The 16793-nt window shown below is 38.2% G+C and overlaps 1 protein-coding gene across 4 annotated transcripts; it reads left to right on the forward strand.

Annotated features, from left to right (window-relative positions):
• Positions 1 to 219: 219 nt before the first annotated feature.
• On the forward strand, positions 220 to 14729 carry LOC123879455 (putative uncharacterized protein DDB_G0282133). 4 transcript variants are annotated; one of them, XM_045927156.1, is made up of 5 exons: positions 226 to 341; positions 1832 to 2218; positions 3225 to 3440; positions 10394 to 11255; positions 11913 to 14729. In XM_045927156.1, exons 2-5 carry the CDS (start codon positions 1855 to 1857, stop codon positions 14542 to 14544), a joined length of 4074 nt encoding a protein of 1357 aa, XP_045783112.1. In that variant the 5' UTR covers positions 226 to 341; positions 1832 to 1854; the 3' UTR covers positions 14545 to 14729. The 4 variants fall into 4 exon arrangements, with proteins under 4 accessions (XP_045783110.1, XP_045783112.1, XP_045783109.1 ...); XM_045927154.1 differs by having other exon boundaries at positions 220 to 338; positions 1826 to 2218; positions 10394 to 14729; XM_045927153.1 differs by having other exon boundaries at positions 10394 to 14729.
• The last annotated feature ends 2064 nt before the right edge of the window (positions 14730 to 16793 follow it).

Raw genomic sequence — 16793 nt, forward strand, 5'->3', positions numbered from 1 at the left:
AAGGATCTTTAATCAAAATGACGAAAGGAAGTGTCTTCTAACAAATAAAATACGTAAAAATGTAATTGAATTAGGTTTGTACGGTTTGTATATAATTTACTGTGACAAGGCTTCAACTTGGAATCGATGACATATAACATGTGTTGCCATCAATAAAAAAAATTGGATCTGGCATCCAAATTTTTTTTTTACGATTACGATTCGGTCTATATCTTTCTGGTCGGTGGTCTATATTGAATTTTTGGTTTCGAATCGAAAGAACAAAACCTTTTTAATGGATGTTTTGTGGTGTAATAACGCATAAGTTCAATAAATAATTGATATCTGATGATTTAATAGAGGTAATTGCACTTTTTACTTTATTATAGAGCGTACCTATGCTTGATAAAACATTGCATGGAATCATGGAATATTGTACGAAAAGCTGTTACTGGTTGTATTATATTACCACATGAGTAGAGGTACAATGTGATATTATTGACCTGTGCTTAAATAATCTGGACTTTCAAGCGCGTAAAAAGATTAATAATCATCAACCCAAGTTTCTTATGTATACGTGAATAGTAAAAATAGGTATATACTTACCTGCTATGTATGCATTTCTAATGTAAAGACCATAGGCAAGCGAAATCGCAAGGTTTTAACGTACATAAGCATTTGCCTACGAGGTACCTATTCAATAGGTATCAAACATTTGTTAGTTACAACAGATTTTTTTTCGTTTGGTTTGTATTTTAGTTGTTTATATGTTACGTAGATATCTATGAAATCATATCAAAAAATCTAAAATATAAGCTATGAAATCTCAGATATAATTTTGACATTTCAATTTATGTTAGTGGTCTTTATATTTGACATGCATAGTATATAGCTGTTTTGATGCAATGTTAAAAACATGAATTGTTTGTTAAATTACTGCTTTTGGTGCTAAATGCACCAAAAACAGTAATTTGGTAGGTAGTTATTTACATTTTTTTTTCATTACTTAATTAGAACTTAAAAACTGTTGAATTGCATCTATTAATTAAATATCTTAAGTGTTTTAAAGATTGTGATGGTTTACTACTAAGTTTACTTAATACTTTGTCTATGTGTATTATGTAATATGTATGTATATTGATTGTACAACTTTTGATAGCTTATCTTGACATAGGGACGTAGGGACTAACATGCCAGGCCTTGCACCGTCTAAATCCAGTGACTCCCTGTGACCTGTTGTCATCTGGCCATCTATATATTAGCTAGAAAATGAGGGGAAAAGAAAAGTCATGCCTACATAACATAAGGGAGTAGACTGGCATTAAAACAATCAGAGAACTTTTCCACCTAGTCATGGTCAAGGGGAAGTTTAAACAACTAACTGCTGACCTTCAGTAATGGAGAGTGCACGCAGCAGACCTCAACCCAGCGCCAAAATAACCTTAGCTGCCTTCAATACCCACATCTGGTCTACAAACAAGGCCCTGGTGACTGACAAATGACGGTATAACCATTTCAAGTTGGCTAGACTGATTATGTCACAGATCGTTGTAGGGTAGCAGCAACACCAATCATAACTAATACTCCCCTTTCCCCTCCAATTAAGCGTAAAGCTTGTGCTAGGAGTGGTTACGACAGTAGATACAACCGGTGGGGTTTGAACCGCTGACCTTTGGGAATTCAGTCCGTTCTTCATCTGTTGAGCTATCGAGGCTCTACCAATGCGACCAAATTACCTCTGCAACAACCAACACACCTGCCCAGTGAGGTGTCTATCTATATATTTGTCTGTCTGTCTGTCTACGTCTGTATTTTATTATCTTTGTTTAATATAAATTGCATACATTTTCAGGCTAAGTACACACAATCATCAAAATGTCAACAAAGAAATCCCCACGAGCCATGCCAGTGGAAACGATAATAACTCGAAACAAATCACGGACACAGCAATCCGTTCAACAATCACAGAACAAAAACATCACGAAGCCTATATCACCAAAATCTAAACCCACAATGAAAGCTATGAAACAGTATCCTCAGAAATCAAAAGCAGTCAAATCAAAGGATGTTCAAAAGAGTTCCGTTAAAACTAATGATGTTAATAGTCGTGAGTTCTATCCTGATAGACCCAAAAGGAATATAGAGTATGAGAAAGTTGTTCTTAAACCCAAGCATTGTATGAAGATGATTGGTGGGACGAAAAGTTGTAATAAACGGAAGCTACATATGCCACAAAAAGGTATTATTATTTATTAGTTACTTGCTTTTGCCTGTACTTTTTAGGGGTCTGTACCTCAAAAAGAAAAACGGAACCCTTATAGGATCACTTTGTTGTCTGTCTGCCTGTCTGTCCGTCCGTCGTGTCTGTCAAGAAATGGTATTATGTTCCTTTTTTATTCTTTTAAGTTTTGTCTTCCCTTGTTATTTTTTTCATTAAATAATATAAACCAAAAGACATCGTTTAAATAAATAACTGACTATTTAAATTAATATAAAAGACAAGAAAGTAAGAAAAAAAACAAAAATCGGATTAATTTGATTTTTTTTTTTAAATCATGATTTTTTACAACCCTGGTAGTCGGGTATAGAACTGTTTAACTTAATCTTGTTTATTGGATAGAATCAGGAACTTTGCGGAAGTTCATGTTTAGCAAGAAACAGTTAAAATTATTTTGCTATAATCCGCCAACAGAAAAAAATCTGACTTTACAATGCTGTATTGTCAAGTGACTTGACAATACAGCATTGTAAAGTCGAAATCTCCTGAGGATGCTCCGGTGTCGGGGCGAAACGTGCGTCGAGAGTAGTGGAAGTCTTGTGTGGTGGTGCATGTGAGTGGTGGTAGCAGTGCTTGCTTGGGAGCTTGGCTTTATTGCTTGGTTGGGGAGGTAAGCGGTGCTTAGCTTGTAACTGCATGTTTGACCATACAGATTTTTTTCTGTTGGCGGATTATAGCAAAATAATTTTAACTGTTTCTTGCTTAATCTTGTTTATTTGTAACTAGCTGACGCCCGCGACTTCGTCCGCGTGGATTTACGTTTTTCAAAATCCCGCGGGAACTCTTTGATTTTCCGGGATAAAAAGTAGCCTATATCCGTCCCCGGGATGTAAGCTAACGCTTTACCTTTCATTAAAATCGGTTCAGCGGTTGAGCCGTGAAAACGTAGCAGACAGACAGACACACTTTCGCATTTATAATATTAGTATGGATTGATTCTATTTGTATATTTTGTGTACATTTTCAGAAACAAAACGCATCAGGCACAACTCAAACTCGTCAACGCCAAGCGACAATGAACCTAAATCCCCCAAACCTAAGGATCAAGATGCAGAGTTGACTATCAAAGACATGGTGCTTTTGATTGAGGAAGAGGGAGGTCTGAACGATGAGGACCTGTTGGAGATATTGACTTGCCCCAGCCCCGTGTGGTGGGAGGACCCCCCTGATGGATATATAGAAGGCAAGTAGTATAAGTATAACTGTCCAACGCGCCATGGTATCCTGCAGATATCGGAAATTCATGAGCACTTAAACATTATACTCAACCTTATACTTTTTTTATATTATCTATTATTTTTTTTTTATTCTTGTACTAAATATCACAATAAAACTTAAAGCTAGCCTTATCTAATTACTATACAAATCATGCCCGCGAGGAATGGTGCCAAGAATACTGGCTGCATTTCCGCGTTGGACAGCCAGGCTGATCCGTTGCGCAAAAAATGAGCCAGCCCTTCTGTCACCCGATGAGGCTATTAAACGCGGTGAAACCTTATACTTAACTTATAGTTGCAACTACAAAACAAAGCTTACTAACCATCCAAATCGCCTGGCAGTGCAGTTGACAACGCCACAGGCAATCCGTCGACTAAAGAGAAAGCATATACTAGACATTTAGCTGAGATTTATGGAGTTTTCCCGCTGGGGAAGTTATCTTCTAATGAACGCCAACTTCCTCCAACCAATCTACTCATAGTAGACTGATCACATGATAAGGCAATCCCTCAAAAAATAAAAAAGTAGTATAAGCCTATAGGGCCCCGTAGGTACATGGGTGACCTTGATAGCGTGCGGGTACGAGGGTGTCAGCGGGCGTAGTAGGTCGCGGGGCGAGAGGGGCCTGAGATGCGCTCGAGCGTGTCCGCTGGAGCGCGTCAGTCAGTCGGAAGCCGGGAGCTTACGGATGCATACGCGTGCCACGCCTAGTCGTTCCGCCGTTTTTCCTGTGCTCTGGTTTTAAGTGATTATACCTACTCGTTATCTCACCCGACTCTTTCCTTTATTACAACCCACACCGCCACACTGGCTGCCCAACGTGATTCAGGGTTTTAAGGGTTTCATAAACGGTCATTCGCGTCTTTCCGTTAACGGTTTTTGTGAACAATGCCGCGAAAAAGGGTTAGTTTGCGTGATACCCAAGACGGAGAGCCAAGCAACGTTACGATGTCAGCCGAGCATTTTTCTACGTTAATGACGTCGCTCCAAAAACAGAATGCCGACATGTGTGAACGGTTGATACGCGAAGTACGTTCATCAACCCCCCTGGCGGGGGGAGCTTCATCGCCTGTACAAGCTGGGAACAATGGAAACTTTTCTAAGTGTTCATCGCGGTACAGCGGCGCGTCAAATGAATGCGTGGAAGGCTTCATAGACGCTATACAAGTGTATAAGAGTTGCCTACAAATAACGGATGACAACGCTGTGAAAGGGCTGTCTATGCTCTTATCGGACAAGGCTGCGTTGTGGTGGCAAGGCGTAAGGAAGTCAGTTGCGGACTGGGATGATGCGATTCTTCGCTTGCAATCTGCATTCGGCGCCCGTCGGCCACCGTTTGTTATCTACAGGGAGTTATTTGCTCTTGCACAAAAAGATGAAAACACAGATATTTTCATATCAAAAGTTCGATCACTGTTTGCAAAGCTTCCGGAGGAGGATTTATGTGAACGTGTGGAGTTGGACATGACTTATTCCTTACTAGACCGCAGAATCAGGAAAAGATTAGATCGCGACGAAATCAAGTCTTTTGATGACCTATTGCGTAAAGCGCGGTCCATCGAAGACTCGCTAAAAGAAAGCGAGCTTGTCCCAAGCAAAGGGTCTCAGGAATTAAAAAGTAAGAAAACTCCCACTACAGTTCCTTCGTCCAGCACGCCTGTGCCAGCGGCTAACGTTCAGCGAGGCGATTACAGCAAAACAGCTGATACAACGGCGGGTTCGCCGGCGAAGGAGTCGACGACCTCAAAGCCGCGAACGCGTGTGTTTTGCGTTTATTGTAAAAGCAATAAGCATGATAAAAGTGAGTGCTATCGGTTAAATAACAAAAACAAATCCAGTGATTCGTTAAATAATAAAAGTGAATTAAAATGCTACGGTTGTGGTGCACATAACGTTATGAAACCGAACTGTAAAAACTGTAACACCCAAACATTTTATTCGGTAAAGTCAATCGATAAGCGATCGCGCTCCGTAATAGCGCCGCGAGCCGGCGGCAACGAAGGAGGCGTGACCGGTCGAGACGGGGCGTCCACGCAAGTTGAAATGGCGGCCCCCGGCTGGAATTTTGGCGCTAAGCGCGCGTCGGGGCATTGCGTGACGTCAGCGCACCTACCAACCGGTTCTATGGAGCGAGTTAACCCGTCGCGTGGTGACGGAAAATTGTGCCCAAACGTAATTGACTTTTGTTGCGATTCTGGTTTGTGTTCCAATGACAATTCAAATTGTTCTTGTGTAAATAGTAATTATAGTTTTGTAAACCTTAATGATAACTATTTTAAGAATTATGTTTCGCAGTCAAACGTGACTTCAAAAGATTGTTTTAACGTTACGAATGGTTATTTTAATGATACTTGTCTTAATAATTGTAATGTTGTAAATAATAATTGTGTAAATAATGTGTCTTATGGACCTAGCCGTCGTCCTGTATTAAATATAAGTATATTGCAAAGGTGTGGCACTGCGTTGGTCGATTCTGCCGCGAAAAGCTGTATAGCAGGGCACACTCTACACTCCCTCTTACGCGAAGTTGGACACCCGTTAAAGGCCTCAACACAGATTGTTAGGTTGGCGGACGGTGTTAGTAGGGAGATGAATGTACTTACGACGGAGTTAGGGGTGACACTACACAATAGAACTAAAATAGTTCCGTTTTTGATTTTTCCGGATTCTAATAATAACGAAAGTTTATTAGGTATTAATTTTTTAACCTTGTTTAACCTTGTTTTCGATTTTGGTAACCGGAAGTGGCACTTTGCAGACAATAGTTCGCAAAAGTTCGACATGCAGTTCGAAACAGTGTCACCTCTATCTTCGTGTGCTTCGCTTGACGTACTGCGGGACGACGAGGCGACTTCGCTTTCCGCGGAGCAAAGAGAGATTCTTGCGCGTCTCCTCGTGGAGAATGAGGACATCTTCGAGCCAGGGGGGACGACAACTCCTTTTGCTGAGCACGTTATTGATACCGGCGATCATCTTCCCATCGCTGTTCCGCCTTACAGGTTAACACCGGCCAAAAAGGACGTAATGCGGACTGAGCTTGACAAGATGCTGGCGGACGGTATCATCGAAGAATGTGAATCAGCTTGGATGTCTCCAGCGCTGTTGGTGCCTAAAGCGAATGGCAAGGTAAGGTTTTGTGTGGACTATAGGAAGCTCAATGCGGTCACGAAGACCGATGTTTATCCAATGCCCTTGATAGACGAGCTAGTCCAATCAACAAAAAAAAAATTGCTTCATGACTAGTTTAGATATGCGCAGTGGATTTTGGCAGGTTAGCGTACGCGAGCAAGACAGAGACAAAACTGCCTTCGCGACGCCGTTCGGAACATTTCGTTTTTAACAGGATGCCTTTCGGACTGAAGAACGCGCCGTCGACCTTTCAGCGGTTGATCGATAGGCTCCGTTCTGGTGCGTCGTTGAAGAATGTTACGTTGTTAGCCTACCAAGATGATTTACTTGTCATATCGGAAGGAAGCTTTGAAAATCATATCTCGGATTTACGCGTGGTTTTTGAAAGGCTACGTTTGTTTAAGTTGCGCGCTAATAGAGATAAGTGTGTCTTTGCACGTGACGAGGTCAAATACCTTGGTCATGTCATTACTCAGGATGGTATATCTCCCGACAAGGACAAGGTTCGTGCAGTCTTAGAGATGAAGGCACCGTCGTCTTTGCGACATCTTCGCACTTTTATACAAACGTGTTCTTGGTTTCGAAAGTTCATATCAAACTTTTCAGGTCTTGCAGAACCTCTGACGCGTTTAACGAAAAAGAACCAGCCGTGGGTATGGGGCCCAGACCAAGCTCGCGCGTTTGAAGAGCTAAAGAATCGTCTTTCGTCTGCCCCCATTCTCATTCAGGCAGATTATAGTAAACCTTTCGTACTAAGAACCGATGCTAGCGCCTACGCCATAGGTGCAGTGTTGCTTCAAGGCGAAGGTAAGGATGAGCGACCGATAGAGTATGCCAGCCGGTTACTTATACCGGCGGAACGCAACTACAGTACGACGGAGCGTGAGGCTCTTGCCGTCGTTTGGGCAGTAGAACGTTTTAGAGGGTACATCGAGGGTCACGAGATCATAGTAGGCAGTGACCATCAACCACTCAAATGGTTGCTCACACTGAAGTCGCCGTCGGGTAGGTTGGTTCGATGGGCACTAAAACTGCAAGCCTTTAATATTCAGTTCCAGTACACACCTGGAAAAGCCAACGTAGTTGCTGATACACTCAGTCGTCCAACCTGTGAAGAGGGAGACAAGGATAAGTGTGTTGTTTGTTCCGTCATCATTGACTTACCTGCTCGCAGTCCGGATGAACTCAGGCGCGCGCAGTTGGAGGACCTGGAACTTAAAAAAATTATTAATGAGTTGGAGGATACTTCTGATCCGCAGGCAATAGGCGTTAAACGTTGGTCTGAAAGAGGATATTTTATTCAGCAAGGCGTTCTTTACAGATACAACCCTGACGTGGAAAGTGAAGAGCCTCAACTCGTAGTTCCTGCTTCTTTACGTTTAGAAATTGTAAAAGAGTGTCATGACACGGCCTTGGCCGGTCATCATGGAGTGGATAGGACTTACCATAGAATCGCTCAACGGTTTTATTTTCCAGGAATGCGCAGGATCATCGCTGATTATGTCAAGTCATGTGTCACCTGCCAAAGATACAAACCTTCTAATGAAAAGCCGCAGGGACTTCTTCAAACACCCGTGCTTAACCAGCGAGGTGAAGTCTTGGCGATAGACTTGTTTGGGCCCTTGCCTAAAGGCGAGTCCGGTGAAAGGTGGATCCTCTTAGTGGAGGACACCGCAACTCGTTGGGTAGAAATTTATGCACTTAAGGATGCTACAGCGGAGGTCTGCGCTCGGACTCTGATAGAGGAGTACTTTCTGCGCCAAGGTTTACCGCGGAGGATCGTCTCGGACAACGGTGTGCAATTTATCTCGGCTGTTATGCAGCAATGCATGTACATCTTAGGGATTCGCCAAGATCTGGTTCCTTTGTATCATCCATCCGCTAATCCAGCCGAACGCAAGAACAGAGATCTCAAATTTCAGATTTCCCGACTCGTTGACACAAATCACTCGTCTTGGCCAAGTCATCTTCCAGCGATAAGGTTCGCGATGAATACTGCGGTTTGCCAGACTACTGGGGTTACTCCAGCGTATCTCACTTATGCTAGAGAGCTGCGTTCTCCAGTCGATGTACATAATGATATCAGGTCTGTTCTTAACAAGGATAATTTTGTTCCTCAGATCACACCTTATTTGAAGAATTTCATAAATACTTTTATTGCTGTTAGGGAACGGGTAGAGACCCAGCAGGATCGGCGAAAGGAGTTAGCCGATTTTTCCCGAAGTACTGGCGAAGTTTACGAGGTTGGTGATAAAGTTCTTTTAAAGTCACACGTGCTCAGCAACGCCGCGAAAAATGTTACCGCTAAGTTTATTCCCAAAAGAGATGGCCCATACGTGGTCAAAGAACGAGTTAGCCCTACAGCTTATATTGTTGCTAACTTAGACGCTGCTAATGAGGTTATAGGTAAATTCCATGTCTCGGAGCTCACGAGATTTCATAGCCGGGATTGTTCGCCTCCTCGTCCTCTACTTCCTAAGCGTCAAAGAGGGCGTCCTCGCAAGCATGTTTGCCCTGTTTGTTCGGTTGCTTGTGAGCGAGCCCATGAGCGAGGGCGTTTTTCATGGCCTCGAGGGGGGATATAGGGCCCCGTAGGTACATGGGTGACCTTGATAGCGTGCGGGTACGAGGGTGTCAGCGGGCGTAGTAGGTCGCGGGGCGAGAGGGGCCTGAGATGCGCTCGAGCGTGTCCGCTGGAGCGCGTCAGTCAGTCGGAAGACGGGAGCTTACGGATGCATACGCGTGCCACGCCTAGTCGTTCCGCCGTTTTTCCTGTGCTCTGGTTTTAAGTGATTATACCTACTCGTTATCTCACCCGACTCTTTCCTTTATTACAACCCACACCGCCACAAGCCTCAATAGCTCAACGGTTAGCTCAATAGGAGCGGACTGAATTCCGAAAGGTCGGCGTTTCAAACCCCACCCGTTGCACTATTGTCGTACCCACTCCTAGCACAAGCTTAACGCTTAGTTGGAGGGGAAACGGGAATGTTAATCATGATTAACCGTTTCATGAGCCATTTTTATCATGAATAACAAGTCATGATTAAAAATGGCTAATATTCTTTTTAATAAAAAAGAAAAAAAAGTATCTTATTGGTCACTAGAGGATGCCCGCGACTTCGTCCGCGTGGATTTAGGCTTTTAAAGTTCCCAAACTGATTGATTTTCCGGAATAAAAAGTTGCCTATGTCAATTACAGGGAGGCAAGCTACCTCGGTACCTAATTTCATAGAAATCGGGTCTTTAGGAATCCCGTGGGAACTCTTTGATTTTCCGGGATAAAAAGTAGCTTATGTCCGTCCCCAGGATATAAGCTAACCCTGTACCTAATTTCGTCAGAATCGGTTAAACTGTTGGACCGTGAAAAGGTAACAGACAGACAGACAGACAAACTTTCACAGTTATGATATTGGTATGGATAATATCATTATAAACGTTGATATATGTATGGATGTTAGTTACTCTTTCACGCAAAAATTACTGGACGGATTTGGCTGAAAAGAATGGAGATAGATACTCTAGATTAGCACATAGGCTACTTTTTATCCCGGAAAATCAAAGAGTTCCCACGGAATTTTTAAAAAACCTACATCCACGCGAACGAAGTCGCGGGCATCAGCTAGTAGTTAATAAAATGTAGATATTTAGGTAGTTTTAGATGTTAGAATAAGATAGTATGGACCTACCAGAGCCACATGGTCACACTAGTGACCCAGCTCTTTAAATGCGAGAAAAAAAAAGTGTGTTTTAACATGCGCTTGACTAGTTTTTTGTCTTATATTCCAGAACCAATATTCGCAAGGCCAAAACCAGCAGAACGGAAGAGCATCAAAAACCAACTTCTAGAAGAGCAGAATAAAGAAGCGGAAAGAAGGAAACTGAGGGACGAGGAATTGACTTTGAAAGCCAGAAACACAGAAAACTTGGATGTATCAAAACTAGGTATTAGCGTTGAGAATCGTAGTATTAATTTCATGAATAAACGTGGAAAGTTAGAATCATTGTTAAGTAGTATTAGAAATAAAGTAAAAGGGGATAATGGTGTTCTTAAGGAAAAAGACATAACTGCTAATTTAAATGCCAATGATGAGAAAAATGATAAAAATGATAAAAACGTTAATCGCGATGCTAATAAAAGTCAAAGTACAGAATCAAAACAGGAAACTTTAACTAAAGAAATGGCTATGGAAAGTATTGAAAAATGCGACAATAAAGTTAATCTAAACAGAAATAAAAATCCAGGACTTGAAATTAGACAAAAAAATATTAAAAAATGTCATAAGAACGATAAAAATGAAACAACTTACAAACTAAGGGCATCTTATAAACGTAAAGGAATAAAAAACAGAAATAAAAAATTTGAAAATAAAACAAAACGGCAAACCGGAGTATTGGTACGGAAGGAAATCATAAATATTGATGAAAATCTTGATAATAGTGGAAATAAAAATCAAAATGTGGCATCTACATCGGAAAGTGATAAAAGTAACATATATGATGCAGACGTCACAAAAGGTAATAGAGAAAAGACAAGCTCTGAATCCTTGGAAGAAAAACTGATGGACATCATAAATATTGATGAAAACCTTGATGATAGTGCAAATAAAAATCAAAATGTAGAATCTACACCGGAAAGTGATAAAAATTGGATCAAAAGTAACATAAGTCATGAAAATGAAACCAAAGATAGTAGAGAAAAGACGAGCTCTGAATCATTGGAAGAAAAACTGAAGCAAGTCATAAATGTTGATGAAAACTTTGATGATACTGCAAATAAAAATCAAAATGTAGAATCTACACCGGAAACTGATAAAAATTGTGTCAAAAGTAACATAAGTCATGAAGATGAAACCAAAGATAGTAGAGAAAAGACGAGCTCTGAATCATTGGAAGAAAAACTGAAGCAAGTCATAAATGTTGATGAAAACTTTGATGATACTGCAAATAAAAATCAAAATGTAGAATCTACACCGGAAACTGATAAAAATTGTGTCAAAAGTAACATAAGTCATGAAGATGAAACCAAAGATAGTAGAGAAAAGACGAGCTCTGAATCATTGGAAGAAAAACTGAAGCAAGTCATAAATGTTGATGAAAACTTTGATGATACTGCAAATAAAAATCAAAATGTAGAATCTACGCCGGAAACTGATAAAAATTGTGTCAAAAGCAACATAAGTCATGAAGATAAAACCAAAGATAGTAGAGAAAAACTGAAGCAAGTCATAAATGTTGATGAAAACTTTGATGATACTGCAAATAAAAATCAAAACGTAGAATCTACACTGGAAACTGATAAAAAATTTGACAAAAGTAATATCAATCATAAAGATGTAATAAGAGGTTATATAGAAAAGGGAATTTCTGAATCCTTGGAAGAAAAATTGATGGACATCATAAATATTGATGAAAACCTTGATGATAGTGCAAATAAAAATCAAAATGTAGAATCTACACCGGAAAGTGATAAAAAGTGTGTCAAAAGTAACATAAGTCATGAAGATGAAACAAAAGATAGTAGAGAAAAGACGAGTTCTGAATCATTAGAAGAAAAACTGAAGCAAGTCATAAATGTTGATGAAAACTTTGATGATACTGCAAATAAAAATCAAAATGTAGAATCTACACTGGAAACTGATAAAAAATTTGACAAAAGTAATATCAATCACGAAGATGTAATAAGGGGTAACAGAGAAAAGAGAAGTTCTGAATCATTGGAAGATGATCTATTGGAATTAGAAGACCACGAAATACTCAGTTTAGAAAACATGGAAATACCTGTCGCTCCTAACAACGCAACAAATCCAGGAAAAGTAAGCAAATTATGTCAATATAAACAAAATGAAACAATTAGTTCCAAGGCAAATACAACTAATAAAATGTCTGCTAAAATTAGAGATGCCATAACAGATAATCGTTTAGGTTCCAAAATCAATGATTTTATCACTGAAAAAGGAGAAAATTGTACCAAAAAAAAATTTAAAATTAATTTTAATAAGATAAATAAAAAAACCGATATTGATGCCACTAATCGTAAAATATTACATATAAATACAACTAAGCGAGTAAAATTAATCAAAAATAAAGTCTCATATATACAAGTCAAAAAAATTGAAACTTTAACAAGTTTGAATGGAAAATGTACAAACGAAATTATTTCAAGCATAACTTTGCCTAATAACGATGTTGATGTAAAAAAGGCTACCGGAAGCAAAAAAGGTTGCTTAAATAATCCTACTCTTGTCAAAATTCTAGGAAAATCCAACTTCGCAAGTAACAATGTCACCTTAAGCAGTAGAAAATCGTCGGTTAAATCAAATAAATCAAATCACGTAAGCGACAGGAATCAAGCAGATGCATGTAATATGAATACTGAAATTACAAATGATAGCATGAAAGAATTGGAAAGCCTGAAAAATGTGAATCGTTTACGCGAAATGAATACTCCTGTGCTACAACAAGACGCTTGTATTGAAATCCAAGATGATGATGATGATGATGATTTAAATAATCATATAGGTAAAACCAACAATACAACTGTTCAAATTAAAAATGTAGGCGGAAATGATACTTCTATTCAAGTTAAAACAACCGAAAATCATGCTCAAGATAAAAATGTTAGAAGGCATTCTATAGATTCTGCTACGAGCGACAAAAATATGTCCGTAGAGTATCTAGATATGAGTTTATTAGATGAAGATGAACGTAAAATGGATCTAGAAAGTCGAAATACTGAATTCATTTATGAAAGTGATGATTACCAATCACAAACTGGCAGTCAAAGTGGTAATAAAAAAAATCATATAAATTTTAAGTCTGATCTAGATATGACTGATTCAAATATGTATGACCAAATCAACGAATCGTGTAACAATGATATAATTAAATATATCAGAGATAATCGTGATGAGGATACTATTCAAGATACCATAGATAATGAAACACTCAACGAAGATTTCATGATTAATAATACATTTAGATCTTCAAGTCCAATCAAAGACAATGCAAATAGATTGTCTCAAGATAAAGCCAATTCAAATGGAGATAAAGAAACGGAATATGTAACCGTTTACAAAGTTGTAAATAGCGATTCTGAAAAAGAAAGTAATTTAACCAAAATTAATGAAGTGAAAAGCGGTACAATAACTGAAATTAATGAAGTTATAAATAAAACGAAATCCAATGAATCCAAGATAATGGCAGCGAATGAAGAAGGTTTAGTAGAAAATAATGGGATTGCTGATTCTGAATTAATTACTTATGAGGAAGAGTATTTAACGGAGTTTGATGAAGAGGAAAATGTTGGAAATTTAACTCAAATCGATGAAGTCAACAATACTGCACTAAATGTAAATAATGAAGCACATTTGACTAATTCTAATGTAAGCAATGAAGTCGTTATCAATGTACATAATCAAGGGAATTCAATTAATACAAACGTAGGAAACGCTATAGAAAAAATTAATAATACAGTAGATTTAACGGAAATCAATGAAATTCCAGACACAGTTGAAGATGTATTAAAAAATCAAGATAATTTAAGTAATCGAGATCACTCAAAAATAACCGATAGATCTAAGCTTACAAACAATTATTACAAGCATCAAAAAGATATATGTAAAAAGAAAAAAAGTGACGAAATTATTTCTAACGGCAAACCAAAGAAAGAAAATCATGAAAACGAAATCAAAATCGACTGTAAATCATGCAATTTTAAAAACAAATCGATTTTGATATCAGAAAATGAAAATATTAAATATTGCTTACAGTGCTCCTCTATATATGATACTGATAAATGTAAATATTGTATTAAGAAATTAAAAAAGGAATGCTCGTGCGATAATGTTACTTTAAAATATGTTTGTGACAAATGTCACATGAAAGTGGATGATAAAGAGGCCATTATAGAACACTTGAAACAGAATTGTAATGAATGATTTCAGGCTTGTTTCGTGGCTTAACAACATATTGGTATAAATGATTGCACCTCTAGAGTATTTGCAGCTTTTTCTTACCAATGTAATAAGAAAAGGACATACCAACTTTATTTATTTTGAACTGTAATTCAAATTCAATGATTTATTCAATAAAATGTAGGTACAATATGTTTAAATAATGTCTGATGAGCCTTATACATTTTACCACTATAACTGGTGTTTGAATATTACCTTAAATTAAATTAAATACAAATAAAAATCAAGACTAAAATATTAAGTAAAGAAAGACATACATAGACTTTACACAAGCAAAGTATAAAATAATAATTAAATAATAGTTAAATGTAGGTGCCAATCGTGAGCCTACTGCTTTTTGTACAGGGCACTAAAAGGAGTCTTTATAAAATTAAATTCACCGTCCTTTTCTAGCAATACTAAAAAGAGAAAGATGCAGATACTCTAGATTTAATTTAAAGAAAAACATCAGAATCGGCGCCATTGTGTACTTGTTACAGGAAAAATCTGTAATTATATTATATATCGTTTAGGTACGTAATTTTAAGTTAATATTGATATTAATTGAAATTATGTTTTATTATGATTAAGATTCGATGATCTCTTAAACAGACTATAAAGAATAGAATAAAATATGTATATTTTAAGAGGAGTCTCTCCGTCACTCGTTTCATACAAACGTAGTTCCAATTTCATTTGAATATTAAGCAACCAAAGTCCATGAAATATTGCAGACATATTCTAGAAACTAATATATATGTCTGTGGTTTTCCAGATTTCTGTTAAAATATTCGGTTTCAAAGTTACGTCTTAAAAATTCATATATAAATCTTTGAGCTCCTGTAATTTTAAAACTACATATTTTTAGAAAAATCTAAAACACCACAGGCACAGATATTAGTTTCTAAAATATGTGTGCAAAATTTCATGGCCTTTGGTTGCTTAATATTCAAATGAAATTGGAACTACGATTGTATGAAGCGAGTGACGGAGAGAGCCCTGTTAAAGAAGTAAACTTTCACAAGTGCTTTTGAATCGTCAAAATACTGGTTCGAAGATTGCTGTATAATTTTGCTTCATTTTTGTTAGCAATAAAAAAGCACCAATTAGTATTATATCATACATAATATCCGTTTTCGCACGGATTGTTTTTACCCCCCACCCCCCAAACCCCGACCCAAAAAGAGGGGTGTTATTAGTTTGAAGTGTGTATCTGTGTATCTGTCTGTGGCATCGTAGCTCCTAAACTAATGAACCGATTTTAATTTAGTTTTTTTTATTTGAAAGGTGGCTTGATCGAGAGTGTTCTTAGCTATAATCCAAGAAAATCGGTTCAGCCGTTTGAAAGTTATCAGCTCTTTTCTAGTTACTGTAACCTTCACTTGTCGGGGGTGTTATACATTTTTAATTACACTTGTATCTTAAAGTATTAATAATAAATATGTACATATTATAGCTTTAGATAAATTTATCGATAGACAATTATTATTACCTAATATACAGGGGGTGATTAGAACGCTAGCGAAAACTTAGCGTAATTATTATACTACCTTAACACAACCCAATGCCAATAACCATTTGCCTTTTCTTGTAGTTAAAGTGATTTAGTATTTTTTTTAACGCGCATTGCATAGCGTGCAAAACTAGGGTCAGTGCCCCATTTACGACGCGGCATACAGGAAGAATTTGTTACCTATTTACGGAACGTACGTTGACCTCTAGCGTCAGTCATATGTTTTATTTGCGATATATTGTGAACTTTTAAAAATACAGGATTTATCCTGTTGTCGTTTTTGCTAGCGTTCTGGTTAAACTCTGTACATATTGTATCTTAGAAAACATGAATGAAATACGTAGAAGGACTTCGTCTGTGGTGGCGTTTGCTGGCGCGCGTGTTGTGCCTTTTTGGAGTATTTTTTTGTTAGAAGTGGCCGGTTTTTGTGTTCTGCTGGTGTTTATTGGTGGTGGAACTGACTGGGAAGCACTCTAAAGGGGCGCCGCGTGTATGTCGGCGGGCGCCGGCACAGACGGAGTCCATACTTATACATATAGTCTCCCTAACTTGTAAATAACTACAAACTTGACATTGGCTAATCAGTGTAAAGCCAGACGAGAAAAAAATTACGTATAGACATTTTGAGATAAGTGCTTTCATACAAACGGATGAGGCGGGCTAAACACAGAAATCAGGATAAGCATAGAAATGTTAAAGAAGCGTGAGCCACTCCTATGAT

The sequence above is a fragment of the Maniola jurtina genome, chromosome 28 (assembly GCF_905333055.1).
Source record: "Maniola jurtina chromosome 28, ilManJurt1.1, whole genome shotgun sequence".
Taxonomy (NCBI): Eukaryota; Metazoa; Arthropoda; class Insecta; order Lepidoptera; family Nymphalidae; genus Maniola; species Maniola jurtina.

Coding starts and splice junctions, on each gene's coding strand:
- LOC123879455 (XM_045927154.1), top strand. CDS start 1,855: ATGTCAACAAAGAAATCCCCACGAGCCATGCCAGTGGAAACGATAATA. Junction 2,219..3,224: donor GCTACATATGCCACAAAAAG/GTATTATTATTT, acceptor GTACATTTTCAG/AAACAAAACGCATCAGGCAC. Junction 3,441..10,393: donor CCCTGATGGATATATAGAAG/GCAAGTAGTATA, acceptor CTTATATTCCAG/AACCAATATTCGCAAGGCCA.